This window comes from Sturnus vulgaris, chromosome 13, assembly GCF_052056855.1.
Source record: "Sturnus vulgaris isolate bStuVul1 chromosome 13, bStuVul1.hap1, whole genome shotgun sequence".
Classification (NCBI taxonomy): Eukaryota; Metazoa; Chordata; class Aves; order Passeriformes; family Sturnidae; genus Sturnus; species Sturnus vulgaris.
In genome coordinates, this window is record NC_142255.1 from 8,969,355 (window position 1) to 8,984,655 (window position 15,301).

Below are 15,301 nucleotides of genomic sequence, written 5' to 3' on the forward strand. Positions count from 1 at the left end.
CAGTTACATGGTGTGGACCCCTGGCAAGTAACTCCAGAGACAGAAACCAGGCTTGAAAATGCTGCTCCACACAGCGTGTGACAGAGGTGTAAGTATTTGTAAGGAGCACACTGCAATCACAGTGCTTTGCACATTTATGTAATTCCCATCATGTAAATCCACAATGCCCTTAATAAATGTCATTGCACATGTATTAAGGACATTTAAATGGCTTGAAAAATCTCAGATAATCCAGCTTACTCAAAAATTTTGCTGGCTAACTAAAGGGAAAGTTGTCCCAAGAAAAAACAGGAGCAGAGGCAGTAAATAGCTGAGGAAAACAGCTTCCCTGAAGTTCAGCAAAGAGCCAAATTACAAAGTGACTCAAGTCTTCAAAGTGGCAGTGCAGCATTCAGGAATTTATTTTTCCCAGTATCTAGCAATGTTGTGCTGTGGCAGGACTAAATCTTAGGCAATCACATACATGGTGCTGACTGCTACATGCCAGCAGCTACTCAAGTTTAGTGTTTGAGAAAGTCTGAGAGGCAGAATAATCCTATTTATTTCTGAGAGATCAAACAGGATTTGCAAAAGGGTAACATATCCACAGATCAGTGAAATGTTCTCAGTGTAAATGTGCTCACTTTGCAATCGTGTCCAGTATTTTCCTCTGTAGTTTTAAAGGAAGTTTTTGACCATGAGAGGCATGAGAGGTCTCATTTGCATTCATATATATGGATATATGTGAGAAAAACATATATTCATAAAACACCATTCCCTCCTTATCTACCCCTCATGAGTTGACTCACTCATACAGGAAGGTTCTTCTGCTATGAGTGAAGGGAGCACACCAACAGCTCACAGCATCTCAGCACAGAATCAACATTCTCTGTAATCAACTTTTCTAAAAAAGGTTTTCATTGGGAGAAGCAACTTCAGTATGCTATCAAAGCAGCAGTTGTATAGAAAGATACAGTCTGAGCTGGTATTATCTACAATTAATTCATAATGAATCTAAAATGATGCCCAGGTGCAAGTGCCCCAGAGGCAGCAGAGCCATGGAGGGGAGCACTCTCTGCAGCCTGGAGGGGCAGAGGGGCTGAGCTCTGCAGAGCAGCCACAGACAGAGGAAATGGGGAAAGCTGTGCCAGGGAAGCTCAGATAGCACATTAGGAAAAGGTTCTTCACCTTTTCCACCTTTATCACCTCCAGAGGGTGTTGGGCACTGGAACAGCTCCCCAGGGAGGTGGTCATGGCACCAAGCCTGAGAGAGTTCAAGAAGTGTTTGAATGCTCTCAGTCCCATGGTTTAGTTTGAGGCAGCCCTGTGAGGAGCAGTGAGCTGGACTCAGCAATCCTTGTGGCTCCCTTCCAGCCTGGGACTCCCCGGGACTCCCTGTGCCAAGCCATCCCTGCAGCCACAGCAATTCCCTGCTCTGAAGAGCTCCCCAGAGCTCGCTGTGGACAAGGGCCTTTACAAGGGCTTAGGTGTGAAACTTCCACATCTTTGCTCTTAATTCTCTGTGCACTGACACGACTGTGGAAACAGCAGCATCAGTCACCCAGCTGACAACAGAAAAGCCTTCACCCAAGGCAGCTGTGAACCCACTGCTCCCCAAAGGAAGTGCAGCCTCCTTAGAGGATGGGAAAACACAGCACAGTGGACTGAGCTGTTTGCAGCATCAAACCCCCCTGAGCTGAAGGGCAGGGACCCTCCTGAAGGAGCTCTCTACAACTCTTACTCTGAAAGCAAAAACCATCTATTGCAAGTGGAGATCCTGGGAAAACATTACCTAACCACTGCAGACACAACCTAATTATCAACCAGACAAGCACCATAAATAACCCAAATGGATGCACAGATGTTACCTCTGTGATAAGAACAAGGGCAGTTAGAGATGCAGAAAACTCTGGAGCTCATTCAGTCACTACAGGACAACACCTGATATCTTTGAATATTCATTCTCTTGCCCCTTAATTTTTTCATCCCACTAGAATTAAGGATATTTAAAATCAGATGTGGCTATTTTAATACCCATCAAACACCTTTATTCACAGCAACATCCTATGCAGCATGTCTACAGTAAGGGCAGTAAGATAAATGAGCTCGTTATCAAGATAAAAGTCAATATATTCCCTGTGTATTCCCACTATCCATGACTGCAAGAGAAGGAAGTGCCCTTGGGTTTGTCTGAAGATGTAATTCCACAATGGAATACTGTGGGTCAGTGGGTCAGCAATGCCTTCAGGGTGCTGTGCTCAGCTGGGCTGCTCTTCCCTGACCTGAAGGCTACACAAACTCCCAGCAAATCCCAGTGCCAGGGCTCAGTCCCTGTGACATTCCCTGGGCTCTGACAGCCCTACTCAAACCTGCCCTGTGGCAGCTGTGTTGCTGCTTCCTGGCTTGTTTGGCTGATGTTTGGAAAGGTTTCAGTCCAGACCTGAAATGGCACAGTCTGTAACAGCACGCTGCACCGAGTGCTGAAATAAAGACCATTTTGTCCCCAGGACTTTAGAGAACATCAAGTAATAAATTCTGTACTTTCCACTGGAGATACTTGTCTTTGTTCCCAAGAAAACTTCATTTGCACAGCCTACTTAGGAAGGAGAAGAGGTATTTCCTTAGGGAATCTTCCCCCCCTACCTGAGTAGGAATATTTTGTTTTCACAGCAGCGCCCACTCACGCAGTGAGAGCTCAGGGCTGAGCTCTCTTGACACTGCAGCACACCTGAATCTTTCACCAACCTACCAGAAGTACTCACCAGGCACTAGAACAGGCTTTATACACCCTCATTCCATCAACAGACAGACTGGGAGGCTCAGAAAATGCAGAGCAAAAACTGTCTTTGAGTTAAATAAAACCATACATTAGACCCAAAACTAAAAAAAATACTGGGGATAAGGCTAAGTTCATTCAAGTGACTTTAATTACAAGATGATTGTTAAACCAATTTAAGCTGAGAAAACGCTTTCTAGAAGTCCACATTTAAATAAGACTTTAAAAGAGCAATTTACAAAAGACGACAGTGTAAAAAATTACTTCTTTTCATCTTTGTAATCCACAAAAAGCCTCATTTTTGGAAGCTAAAGTGGACCACTTACTTAGTAAAGGCTTAGTCAGCATCAAACTTATGAAAGTGATTACAACATTTCCACTCTTAGGAGTGTAGTAAAAATAAAAATAGCCAACATTTTCATTAAACTGATATAAAAGTAAACACTTTACCAGTGAAATGATGCTGTATTTCCACATGCCAAATTTGTTGTTTTAGAGGTATCTGGAAGGTTTTTATGTGAAAGTACAGCATGTTACATCTGTATAGAATGAGTCCCTTCCTAAACAGCAGCTTCTTCCTGAGAAAGTTACCAAGGAGAGCAGGTAACATCATGTAAGGAACAAATCTCCCAGCAGAGGTCAAAATTCCAGCAGCTGGAAGGTTTTATCTGCACATTAAAGAAACTCTCAGGTAACTATTTAAGTATACAAAAAAGGGAGTTTCTCAGGCACTCAGACTTCCAAGCCGAAATTGTTCATTTTCTTACTTTGCAGTCTCCACTGCAGTCAGCTGCTCAGCAGAATACATTAAAACATGCAGAGCTCTGTGCTCTGCAGCCAGAACACTCCTGTGCCTTTCAGACAGAAGTGCAGGTAGAGCATTGTGGCAAACAACTATCCAGGATGTCCAGGCTGAAAGCCCTAACTCAAAGAGCCAGGGAATGCCACAAGCAAAACACTCACGATGAGGCACTTTCTCCCTTCTGTTTTAGGAAAAATCCAAAAGTAGTTGGCAAGAGAGAGAAGGGGACCACTCCCTCTTCAATAACTATCAGCTACTTTATTTCAGCTTATGTAACACTAATCTACATCATAAACTTTGCACAGCATCACTCAATGGCTTTGTTTATAGGGGAGTCAGCTACTTCTGCTTCCTCAACTTCAGGACACATTCAGGCTCTGCAGGACTGTGAGAGAAGTCAAGCAAAAAAGCAGCACAAATAACATGAGTGCTCCTTCATCAGTGAGAAAAACTGCACATGGATATTTCATCTCTGACAGTTAAGAGTGGAAAAGTTCAGTTATTTCTTCTACTGCTTCACAGCTGGTATTGTATTGTCAAATGCATATATAAAAAGTGTAAATGCAGCAATGGTTCTGTCCAGAACATTGTCCTGCACTGACATCCCACCTAAACAAAACCATTTATAAAACCTACCAGAAACAAGAGGAAATGGCACTATAAGAATTACATGAGCTTCCCGAGACACCATTGTCATGTTGCATTTTTTGCACTGTGATTCATTTCACCTTTTAAAGAAGACTTTCAGCTCACCTGGCAGAAATGTTTTGTTGAAATAAGTGCTTTTACTCTGACATTTACATCCCTAGCACATGACTATTACTGTTCTTATTACTACTACTACTGCTCAGGTAAAATGCAGATATTCATTCTGGACTTCAATGCATGAAAAATAAAATTATGTGATCAGTCAGCTGTGAAGTTCATGCACTTAAAATTATTTACTCAAACATGACAAGAAATATTTTGTCAGCAAATTATACCAGCACAGTAATGCAATCCAGTGAACAGGAAATAAGGAATATCTAGGGAAGAAACAGAGTTGTACTGTACCACTGTATGTTCCTAGCAAGCTCTATCATCATATCCTTGTCAGGCAAACTTCTCATTTAAGCATTCCACAGAGATTAGCACAGCTTCTCCTAAAGAACTCACTAAGTTACTGATCAATTCACTTGGTAACCTGATACTACAGTTCTCAAAACTGAAATGCACTGTGCAAGATAAAAATCAGCACTGTGATGATCCCTGGTGCAACATTTGCTGCAATGAGACAAAACTCTTAGAGTCAAAGGAAGTCAAAAAAACTTTATTCACACCAGAAACACAGACTTAGGAATTTTCCTTTATCAAAATAAGTCCCTTATGGTTACTTACATCTGTGCTCTAACAGAACTGTACAATATATATAAACATATATATATTAAAAAAAAAAAAAATCAACTGCTGCGCTTCCTTAATATTAATCATCATCTTCTTCCTCTTCATCACTGATCACGTATTTCTTAGGCTTCTTACTTGCTTTGTCATCATCATCTGCTTTTCTCTTTCCAGAAGGCTCACCTTCCTAAAGGCAAAAAAAGGACAAAAATAAACCACCATATTTCCAGCTAAAATAGAAAAAACACAAAACAACAAGAAAAAGACCTCAAAGTCTTCCTTGTAAGAAAAGCAAAATTACTAGTTCTAGTTTTTCCATTCTGTGCTGCTCTGATGCAGGGCTGGTTCCGTGCCAGTCCTTACCCTCAGCACTGAGTGGCTGCTCCCAGTGTCACACCCCACATCAGGAGGGGAAGCTGCAGCTCCATCCCCTTGCTGGCCCTGCATCCACACCTGCCCTGCCTGAGCATGGCATGCACAGAATCTCTGCATTATCTGCATTTACAGCATGTGCAGGGCACTCTCAGCACGTCTCATGAGCATGGACACCTTGAATTGGCAGTGAATTTTCCAGCATACAGATACTTTCCCTTCAGGCAGCCCCTGCAGCTTTGCTAAGTTTTCACACTATTCATACCTGTATGGCCTGAATCAGAGCTACTGAAGCAAAGAAGAAATCAGGAAATGGGCAGGCATTTTGTTCATTAGGAAGACAAAACTAAACTAACTATTTTCTGGCATAAAGAAAAAAAATAGGAGGAATCATTGGCACTCAGAATCAACAACAGTTTACAACCCAAGAAATGTAACAGTTTATAGTTAATGAGGCCTCAAAGAGCTGGTTAAAGGAACTCAAATCACTGCGTTAATTACCTGCTTACAAGCAATACCATAAAGATTTTTATAGGGTTGATGTTCAGTTTTCAGTTCATGAAGTCAAAAGGTTGATTTTTCGCTCCATGTACATTCCCACCAGTACAGTTTGAATCATCCTTCCAAACAACATTTTAAACCATGAGTTGTTAATGCAAAACTCATCAATTGTGAGGAACAAGTGGTAGCTCAACTATTATTGGAAAAGAAGAGTATCTCTAAAAATACTCTCAGGTCTAAGTAACCTCTTTTCTCCATTTGTTGGTTTTGGAAGTGTGGGTTTGGAATTTTTTTTGTTAATTTTTTAAAGCAACTTGCTTGGATTTTAAGGAGAAAAGATTGAGTTCTAGAACTTTAAGAGTTTCAGAAGTCTAGGGAATAATTATTCATCCAAAAGCATTTGATTCTCTATTAATGTATTAAGTAAGTACGAATCGCAGTTACGAAAGAATTTTAAGCATGGAAAACAGAAATTAACAGGGGTGGGAATCTGAATGATAGCTTCTTCCTCAGAACAACAATCTCTTGTAATCCAGTTGGACTATTGTTCAGTGAGTCATCTTCCAGTTCAGCAGAATATGCCCATTAACTGCAGCAACAGCGAAACTCCTTGTTGTGTGGTGATAAAGTGTATTAATAACAGACTGACATTTGCAATTGATAAGAAACTGTTATCAGCACAAAGATTTGTGCTGTGCTGGTGACTGACAGCAGCTACAAGTGAGTGTTCAAGGAAGCCAGAGTTCCACAGTATGCTCTGAACACCACACTGCCCCTGGGGGACTGAACACAAGAACTCGAGCACCACTGGGGTTTTCTGTGGCACTGCAGCACCACTCCAAGGCCCCAGAGGAGCATTACCTTCCAGCGACTCTAAAATGGAGGCTGCTGTTCCTCAGGCAGCAGAGAAATGCTGCTGATTAGACCTTTTCTTCTGAGACAATGGAACTGCCAAGTCCTCACATTGCTGTATCATAACTAACACATCTAGTAAGAGTCTTAAAAATAAACAATTCAATTTCTACTAGCAAACGCTCACACAGCTTACAAAATTACAGTTTTGTCTACATGACTCACTATGGCTGTTATAGTTTCTGAAATATTAAATTTTCCTGATGTATAACAAAAAGCCAGAATTTATGTCTTTAGAAGACAAAACTGATTTTAACTTCCACTTCACATTTACAACGCCTCTTGGTGCAAATAACTCAGCTGACTCTGTAAGAGCACCAAGAACCTGCATTCAGCACACAGAAAACACCCAAGGGGCTGGGGAGTGAGGCCTCCCAGGGACTTGACAGGAAACAATAGTACAGAAAAGAAAATTAGAGCAGCTTGCTCCCTGTGTAACACTGCAGTGCTGTATCAGCAGTGACAGGACGAACTAAACCTCAAACACACTGTTCACAAAGACTCATTCAGTAATACCAATAAGTCATAAATTACAAAGCAATAAAACACCATTTTAGATTAGGAAACAGTACTACTGCTGTAGCTAACAGTTTGATCAGGGCTCAATGTTTCAGATGATACTGGTGTAATGGAAAATGTATATTTAGCAATAGACAATAAGTCTCTTTTTAACTCAGTTTTTAAACTCTTCTATTTAAAAAGAGCAGAAACACTATGTGAAAATGCTTCAACTATCTCCATAATAAACAGGAGAGGACCAAGTAACTTAGGTAACACTAGGATTCCAATATTAAGTCTTCTTATTCCTTGCATAATTTTGGTAAAGTCATTTTACATAACTCTGCATAAATTCTTCCATCTTTAAATCAGCAATAACAATAGTGTCCTCCTTTGGGAATTACTCAGGTCTGTGAACTAATGCAGTGCATAAGAAATTGATGATTAATTACCATGGAAAGCATGCCAAGTCAAATAACACATTCATCACAGTGTAAATGAAATCACAGAAGTCCCAAGTTTAAACACTAGATTTAGTGAAGGAAATGTTCCTCATTAAAAATGAGCAGCTTAAGAACAAAGTCCCTCTCTTACCTCATCACTATTAAGTTTCTTTGCCTTGAGTAGTCTTTGGGTTTTATCTTCATCTGAGCCTTCGTCACTGTCAGAAGAGTAGATTCTAGCACGTTCCTCTGCAGATTCCAGAAAAAAATAAAAAGACAAGCATGTTTATCTGAAACTGGTGAAGAAGAGAGAATATTAAAAATGTCTTACATTTAGTGCCACAACACGATTGCAGAACCTAAGGCCAGAGTAAACAAAATAAACTTAGACAAACGGAACTAAGGTCTCTTCATGTATCAAATGAACTGGCTAAATCCTGCCTCACCAAGGCTCTCCCATGCAACCACCCTATGTGAATCATGCAGATAACGGCATGCTGTTAAGGTTGCTGATTACCTCTGATGCCACCTTTGTATCTGTTTTTGATAGCTGCCAGGCTGATGGCATCATCCCCCTCGTCCTCCTCGTCGTAGCGGTCGGGCTCCAGGTAGCTGGCGCTCAGCCCGCGCTGGTGCTGCTTCTCCCGCATGCGGCGCTGCTGCGACTCCCTGCGGATGGAAGCCCTCAGCCTCTCCTCTTCTTTCTGTCCAAACAAACAATGGACTGAGGGATAAAACACCCCCAAAGCATCTCAGGAGCACCTCGTATTCTACTGGAGCTTTTGAAATAATCTCACTGCGGTGTAAAGGCTGCAAACATTCTCCTTGTTTTGTCATCTGCAGGGTTAAGCAAGCCACACCAATGGCTTATAACTCTTGCTTAAAACTGCAAGCCATTACTGTTTTTCATAAATTATACAATATTCAAAAATGTCCAGCTGTATTACAGTTGTGATAATTTAGATTAAACTAGCAGATCAGAGAGTTCCAGGCCACAATACCTTGATCATTTCTGTGCGCTGAGACTCTGGATCCCGGCCTGCCATTGGCAAAATCCGAATCTTCTGGGTCTTTGAACATCTGTCTGCCAGAGACAGAGTCATCTTCCTGTGAGTGGCACTGTCTGTAGAGTGTGGCCTGGTAAAAAATTGTTAGGGGTTAAAAACTTCTTTAAAGAACATATCCATTTCCAAAAGACAATGGTAGGGCCAGCATATTTGAGAATTCAAAGATTCATCTGCCCAAAAGTAAAAGCACCACCCCATTTTAAGAAGTATTTATGTGCACTATAAAAGCTACTGGAGACAGCAAGTCTTCTCTCAGGGAAATCACCTATCCAGCCATTAGCAGTTGGACTCAAAGATCTCTAAGGCCTTTTTGACCCTTAATGATGCTACAATCCCACAACCTTTGACCCTTATCAACTTAAACATCCGTCCTCACAGTTCACATCAATATCTCAAGAAGCAGTTGCCATCCTGATAGCAACTGTACCTCAGACAAAAGATTAACTTCAGGGAATAGTAATATCTTTCTGACTCAAATGAGGACTTGAATGTAAAAATGCAAATTAAAACATATATACAAAAAATATATATGTAGCCTACATAATGCAGGAAGTGGCACATTAACATTCCCAACTTAGACACCTCATGTAGGACAAATCTTGTTGAAAAATTGAGTTTGGAAAATAGCACATTCTTACTAACCAGTGAAGCTTTACAAACTGGTATATCTAATCTTTATATACTAGTTACAACACCTAATTGCAAACACAGTATCAGCATTTGATACAGAACAGCAGTTTACCTGAAGGTTAACTTGGTCTTGAACACAGCCTGTCCTTGCAGGCCTGTACCTTGTCTGATGAACAGATGATTGTGATCTCCTTGTAGCGGCGCCTTGTACACGTCAAAGACCTCATTGCCCAAGTGGAGGGACATGCTTAAAAGAGATTCCCACATCAGTTACTTGATAAGGCCACTGCAGTCTATTTTTTTTGCCTCGTTTCTAAATGGAGAAAGCCTTCATGTTTCCTTTTCATATCTAGCCAATAATTTTATTTCAATCTAAACTAAGCAGAGCATAAAGCTTTCAAAGCACTGAGACTAAAAAAATTTTTACTGTGCAGAACTGATGTCACAGTTTGCTGACCTCTCAATTTTGCACATCACTGCAAGAACAACTGCATTACTTCAGTAACAAAGAGTGCAAACTAACCTCCCATCTGACCATTTAACTATCCGTGCATTGCTTTCTCTGATCTCATTCCCTTCCTCATCTCGTCGCATCCGCCATCGTATTGTGTTTTCTACCTGTAGGGGGAAAAAAACAAAACAGTTTCTCTAGCTCATAAGGATCACCATGGTAAAATATACTCTATACAGGTCAAGAATTGCAGTTAGGAAGGCTTGATAATTTGTGGCATAATGCAAAGACCTAAAAGTGAAAACTATTGCTTTTATAGGTAAAATGCAGTTGTCAGGCTCTTTAAAAATTTATTACTAAAATAGACCAACTTTCCTCAGTGCCCACACTTTCATAATCTGAAAACTCAAAACACCATTCCAAAAGATCTGAAACAGACTTTGAAGTAAAGTACCTAGATGAGTGTAAAAGGCAGAAGGAAAATTAATATTATACCTTGAGTTTTAACCTAGTTCTACCCTCTTCATCAAGCATCTCCTCATCTTCAAATTCATCTTCATAATACTGGGGATCAAAAGGTCTGCAACAAATTTTACAACACATTCTTTATTATTCTAAGAAAATTAATCCAGATGATTGCAGAGTTGTGGAAGTTAACAGGTGCTTGAGAGGTTTCGATTATTCCCTGCTCACAACAGAAGGCACTGCAGTGTAGGACAGCCAGGAAATTCACTGCACTAATTCCCAGCCTGGGGGCCTGACCCAAGTGTCCTCTCTACCATCAGCTACAGGGTAACATTCACACCATCTGAATGTTCCAGCTGAAGAAACGAGTCTGCCTCAGAAAATTCCGTTTCCTTATATCAGCATGATGAGGTCAGACTTAAGTGTGGAACAAAAAATATACAAGATGGTACAGGGAGAATAAAACAAAAGAAATATAAATGAGGTAAACTGGGGATTTTCTAAGAGCACATTTTTTGTCGGTTTTTTCTTTTTGTTTGTTTGTTTTTATTTCAATCTCAAAACCAACCAAAGAGAAAGGAAGATGAGATTGTTTTCCTCTCTTCCATCAAAAAACCCAGTGACTGTGCTGGGAGTGAGTGGGAGGAACCCTTTCTCTCACCTCATTCCTAACAGTTCCTAGGCTGCTGCAAGGGAGAAGTGATAAACAGACTGCTCCTGTACAATTCTGTTTTCAGTCCTGACCTCCAGAGACCACCAGGACTTCTCTCACTGGTAGCAGGCACTCCCCAGATTTGGACCAGTTCTCCCCTGCAGCAGCCAGGAGCCCCAAGGCAGGGAGAACGGCTGAGCTGAGGTGTGACACCAACAAGGCTGTGCTGCCAGCTAAAGCTGAACCTTGGGAACAAGGCAGGAAAGCTGCTCAGCAAAACTCGGATTCAACAGCACTGTGCTGCAAGTGCTGAAGGAGGCCTTTAGGGCCAAACCTAATGTCACAAACAACTCTAATAATTGGTTTTGCTGCTTCTTATGCATTCCAGTAAATGTCTTCAGTTTGGGTTAGGTGCATAGGAAAACAAGTAACCAGCCTCTTCATAAATACACAACATACACAAATAAAAAAATGCATACACAAATAAAAAAGGCCTTATTCTGAAATTCAAAATGTTGTTTTTAAACACTGGAAAGTGCATAAGGGTCGTGTGCATTTGCCTTTTCACGTCTCTGAGAGCCTGAACTTATGTTTACAACTCAACTGACAGCATGTTCTTTCAATTAAACCACATTTTTGTCTGGTTTTTACAGACACTAAGTTATTCAATCAAGCTGACACCCAACTTCATAATAAAATTACCTGATTAGAAAACAACAGCCATCACTATTGACTAATCCCAACCAAAAATATGCATCTTAATGTCAACAAATTTAAATGGAGCAAACACATTTAACTGTATTACTAAACAAAGGCAACACAGGGTAACACTAAAAAGACTTTAGCAATCCTGTATTTAACATGTGATTACCTGGGCTCCACACTGAGGAAGTTGGGCAGCTTCACAAAATACAAATCATTACCCAAGTCTGTGTTTACTTTTGGTATTTCTACCTCTATTCTGGTCTCTGGAATAGGCTCTTCTTCCTGCTGCTCTTGACTCAGTCCATTCTCATCCTAATGAAAAAAAACCAGGAGCATAAGTGAAAAAAAATCTATCTGGCTACCGCTGCTCTAATAATTATATTTTGCTTAAAGAAAAGTCATTCATAGACACAAAGAGATGAGGAAGATTTGGATAAAAGAATTCAGGTATTTTCACTGAAAGGAATTCCATTCAGCATTGTCATGTGGCATTTAAGTGACTTCAAGCACCAGTGCAAACTCAAGATACCAAAAACAATAAAGAACAGCAAAGGAGCCAAGAGAGATCTCAGCTGAGCACTGGAGACTGGGGGACACCTTCAAGATTAAAGAAGAAAAGATGAAAAACTATCATAAAAATTAAAATATTCCTCAAATAGCTGCAAAAAGGTACCAAAGCTATGGCTTTGTCTTTTACTTGCAATACTTTGTATTTTATTTAGCAATCAAACTATTCTTAATATTTTTGAAGTACAAAAAGCAGAGCAGGGATGGGGGAAGGCAGATAAATCTGATATTGTTATATATAAAATTTTAATAATTCTTTCAGCTGGGACAAGATTATCTGTAATGCTACTTAATGTCACCTCTCTTTTTTTTCACTAGAATATTACCCAACTCAACTGGTATTCTGTATTTCAGAGTGGAATGGCATGTTAATTATTTCAAAAGTCAGGTCCACTCACAATGGGCTGTCCCGGGGTTGGTGGCTTGTCTTCTCCATCACTCCCTGAGGAAATGTCATCAGCACCTCCAAACAGATCCATGACGTCTGCATGCTCTTTAGCAGAAAAATTACAATTTTAAACCACACAAATATATGCACACACAGCCCTAATACAAGATTTATTTATCAAATAAGGAAATCAAATTGAAAAACGGCAACAGAAGAGTATAAGATAATCCTTATTCAAGTAACTGAAGAGAAGTAAATTTCATTACGCATTTTGGAGGTTTTACTTCTCAGAAAACAAACGCCTCTTCCTCAGCCAGCTAAACCACCACCACAAAACACAGTATAGGTTCCCTGGGCTGCTCTGATTACAGGAACCATTTTCCAATATTTTTCAGTAAAAATGCTTGAAAGAATATTTGCAGAAGAGAAAACTTGAGAGAGCTAACTGCAGGGGATGAGCATGTGCCTCTCACACAGAATTCCTGATGTCTGTTTTGTTATTTCCATGGCAAACGCTGCCAATTCTATTAAACCTGTAGCTGATGAATGGCACGCTCAAGAGAAAGATTAAAGGACCCAAAACCCCACAACCCCCCCACCATTTACCTTTCTGCCCTTCTGTGTCACTCTCTGCTTCTGAGTCTGATGCAATTGGTTTCTTTCGCTTCATTCGCAGAACTTCATCCTCGCTGTCGCTGCCCCTTGCAGACTCTACTAAGGAGCATAATTATTCTCAGCAAATTAAAAATTTTGGTCCACAAATTTTAAAATTCCTCTCTATTAATAAGCTCTAAACGTGCTGCATAAAAGAAAATGCAAAGATGACTACCATTAAAAGCTATGTAATTAACGCCTTTAAATTAAAGTTTCAATCTTTTCAGGCCAATGCAAACGAAACAATAAAGAGAGATCAAACCAGCAACAAATAACTATTTCTGTATTCAGTCCTACCAGATTTGTGCTCTTGCTCCTCCTCATCAGAGTGCTGGGCCCTTTCCTCATCATCAGAGTTCTGCATCTTCTCCTCGTCAGACCGCTGGGCCCTTTCATCATCATCAGAGTTCTGCATCTTCTCCTCATCTGAGGCCTGTGGCCTTTCCTCATCATCAGAGTTCTGCATTTTCTCTTCATCTGAGTTCTGGAGTCTTTCCTCATCATCAGACACCTGTGGCCTTTCATCTTCATCCGAGTTCTGCACTTTCTCCTCATCATCAGAGTTCTGCTGTCTCTCCTCATCGTCAGAGTTCTGTTGCCTCTCCTCATCATCTGACTGATCACTTTTGTCCTCCTTGCCCCACTTCTCGTCCTCGGAGTGTGCTTTCTCAGAACCATCTCCCTCTGAATGATGGCTGCCTTCCTCTGAGCCGTGCTCATGGTCATCCTCATCATCGTCGTGCGCAGCCTCGGACGCGCTGTGCTGCTCCCCGTCAGACTGCTCGTTGTCCTCGTGCTCCGAGTGCCCCGAGGCCTCAGAGCGCTGGTACGATCTCTCAGAGTGGTTGTCACTCCCTGAGTGATGGGATGCCCCTTCATCCTCGCTGTCATCTCCAAATAATTCCTTGTTACTGGGTTTTATTGCCTCCCTGTCGTCGTCCTGGTCACTGTCGCTGCCAGAAGCATTGCTCCCAGAACCAGCATTCTCCTGGTCAGAGTCTGAATCAGAGCCAGAATCGGAATCTGCAAAACAAACATCACCCTTTCAAGAGTCAGGATGCCCCTCTGAGTATGCACGTGAGATGATGCGCATTGCTACAATAAAAATCCCGAAAACACAACCCGACCCTCAGGGAGAACCTATAGAGAACTGTAAGCAAGACCAACAAGGTACCGAGAATAGTAAAATAAAACGTCTGCTAATAAAAGCACAGCCAAAGAAAGGCACAATGAAAAATGATGGACGTCCGAAGAAGTTTCAAATCACAAGCTGTTATCTAAGATTCTAAAACTGTAAAAGGGATAAGGAATTACACAGACAAGGATAACAACTGAAATAGTGAGAGCTTAAACAATTAACTATATGGACGCGGCTTATAAGATCCGACAAATCCAAATTTGTCACTCTGTATTTAACCCAAGTCATCTTCCCAGGAAGGTTTATGACAATGAAGCCACTCTTCAGTGCCGAGGCTAGTAAATGCGGTTTCCAGCAGGAAAATAAAAGAACACCTGCCTTGAAAAGTAATTCACAGGAAATCGGACAAGAATTTTGAAAACGTCAGGGACTTAAACCAGGTGTTCCACGGTGTCCAGAACTCGGCTGCAGCCGAACAACCTCCCGTGCAGGCATGGTGCCCTCGGCCCGCGGCTCCCCGCCGCTCGCCCCGCTACTCGCGCTCGGGGGCCGCGGCAGAGGCGAGGCGAGGCGGGCGGCGCGGCCCGCGGCGGGAGCACCACGGGCGGAGGGAGAGAGGGAGAGGGAGATAGAGAGAGGAAGCGCCCCAGACCTTTGTGCTCGGGCTCCGAGTCCGCGTCGCTGCCGAACAGATCCGCCATGTCGGCCATGGCGGCAGCGCGGCCCCGCCGGCGCCGCGCAGTGACGTCACAGCGAGCGCCGCTCGCGGGAGCCGCGCGCAGCCCGACGGGGGCCACCTCCTCTTAAAGGGGCCGCGCCCGCCGCCGTGACGGGACATGGCCCGCACGGGTAGCAGCGCGGGGACGGGGACAGGGCCGCGGGTGCCCGGCTGCACCTCCGCCCCTTCCGCACCAAGCAGCC

The 15,301-nt window shown here is 42.0% G+C and overlaps 1 protein-coding gene across 2 annotated transcripts; it reads right to left on the reverse strand.

The window, feature by feature from the left end:
* Positions 1 to 4,845: 4,845 nt before the first annotated feature.
* On the reverse strand, positions 4,846 to 15,117 carry LEO1 (LEO1 component of Paf1/RNA polymerase II complex). Of its 2 annotated transcripts, none has more exons than XM_088172516.1 (12): positions 15,033 to 15,117; positions 13,540 to 14,265; positions 13,195 to 13,299; positions 12,599 to 12,693; positions 11,800 to 11,945; positions 10,307 to 10,391; positions 9,884 to 9,978; positions 9,473 to 9,607; positions 8,665 to 8,800; positions 8,181 to 8,367; positions 7,815 to 7,912; positions 4,846 to 5,124 (listed from the first exon to the last, which is right to left on the reverse strand). In XM_088172516.1, exons 1-12 carry the CDS (start codon positions 15,088 to 15,090, stop codon positions 5,020 to 5,022), a joined length of 1,971 nt encoding a protein of 656 aa, XP_088028642.1. In that variant the 5' UTR covers positions 15,091 to 15,117; the 3' UTR covers positions 4,846 to 5,019. The 2 variants fall into 2 exon arrangements, with proteins under 2 accessions (XP_088028642.1, XP_088028641.1); XM_088172515.1 differs by having other exon boundaries at positions 13,195 to 13,302; positions 15,033 to 15,115.
* Positions 15,118 to 15,301: the final 184 nt, after the last annotated feature.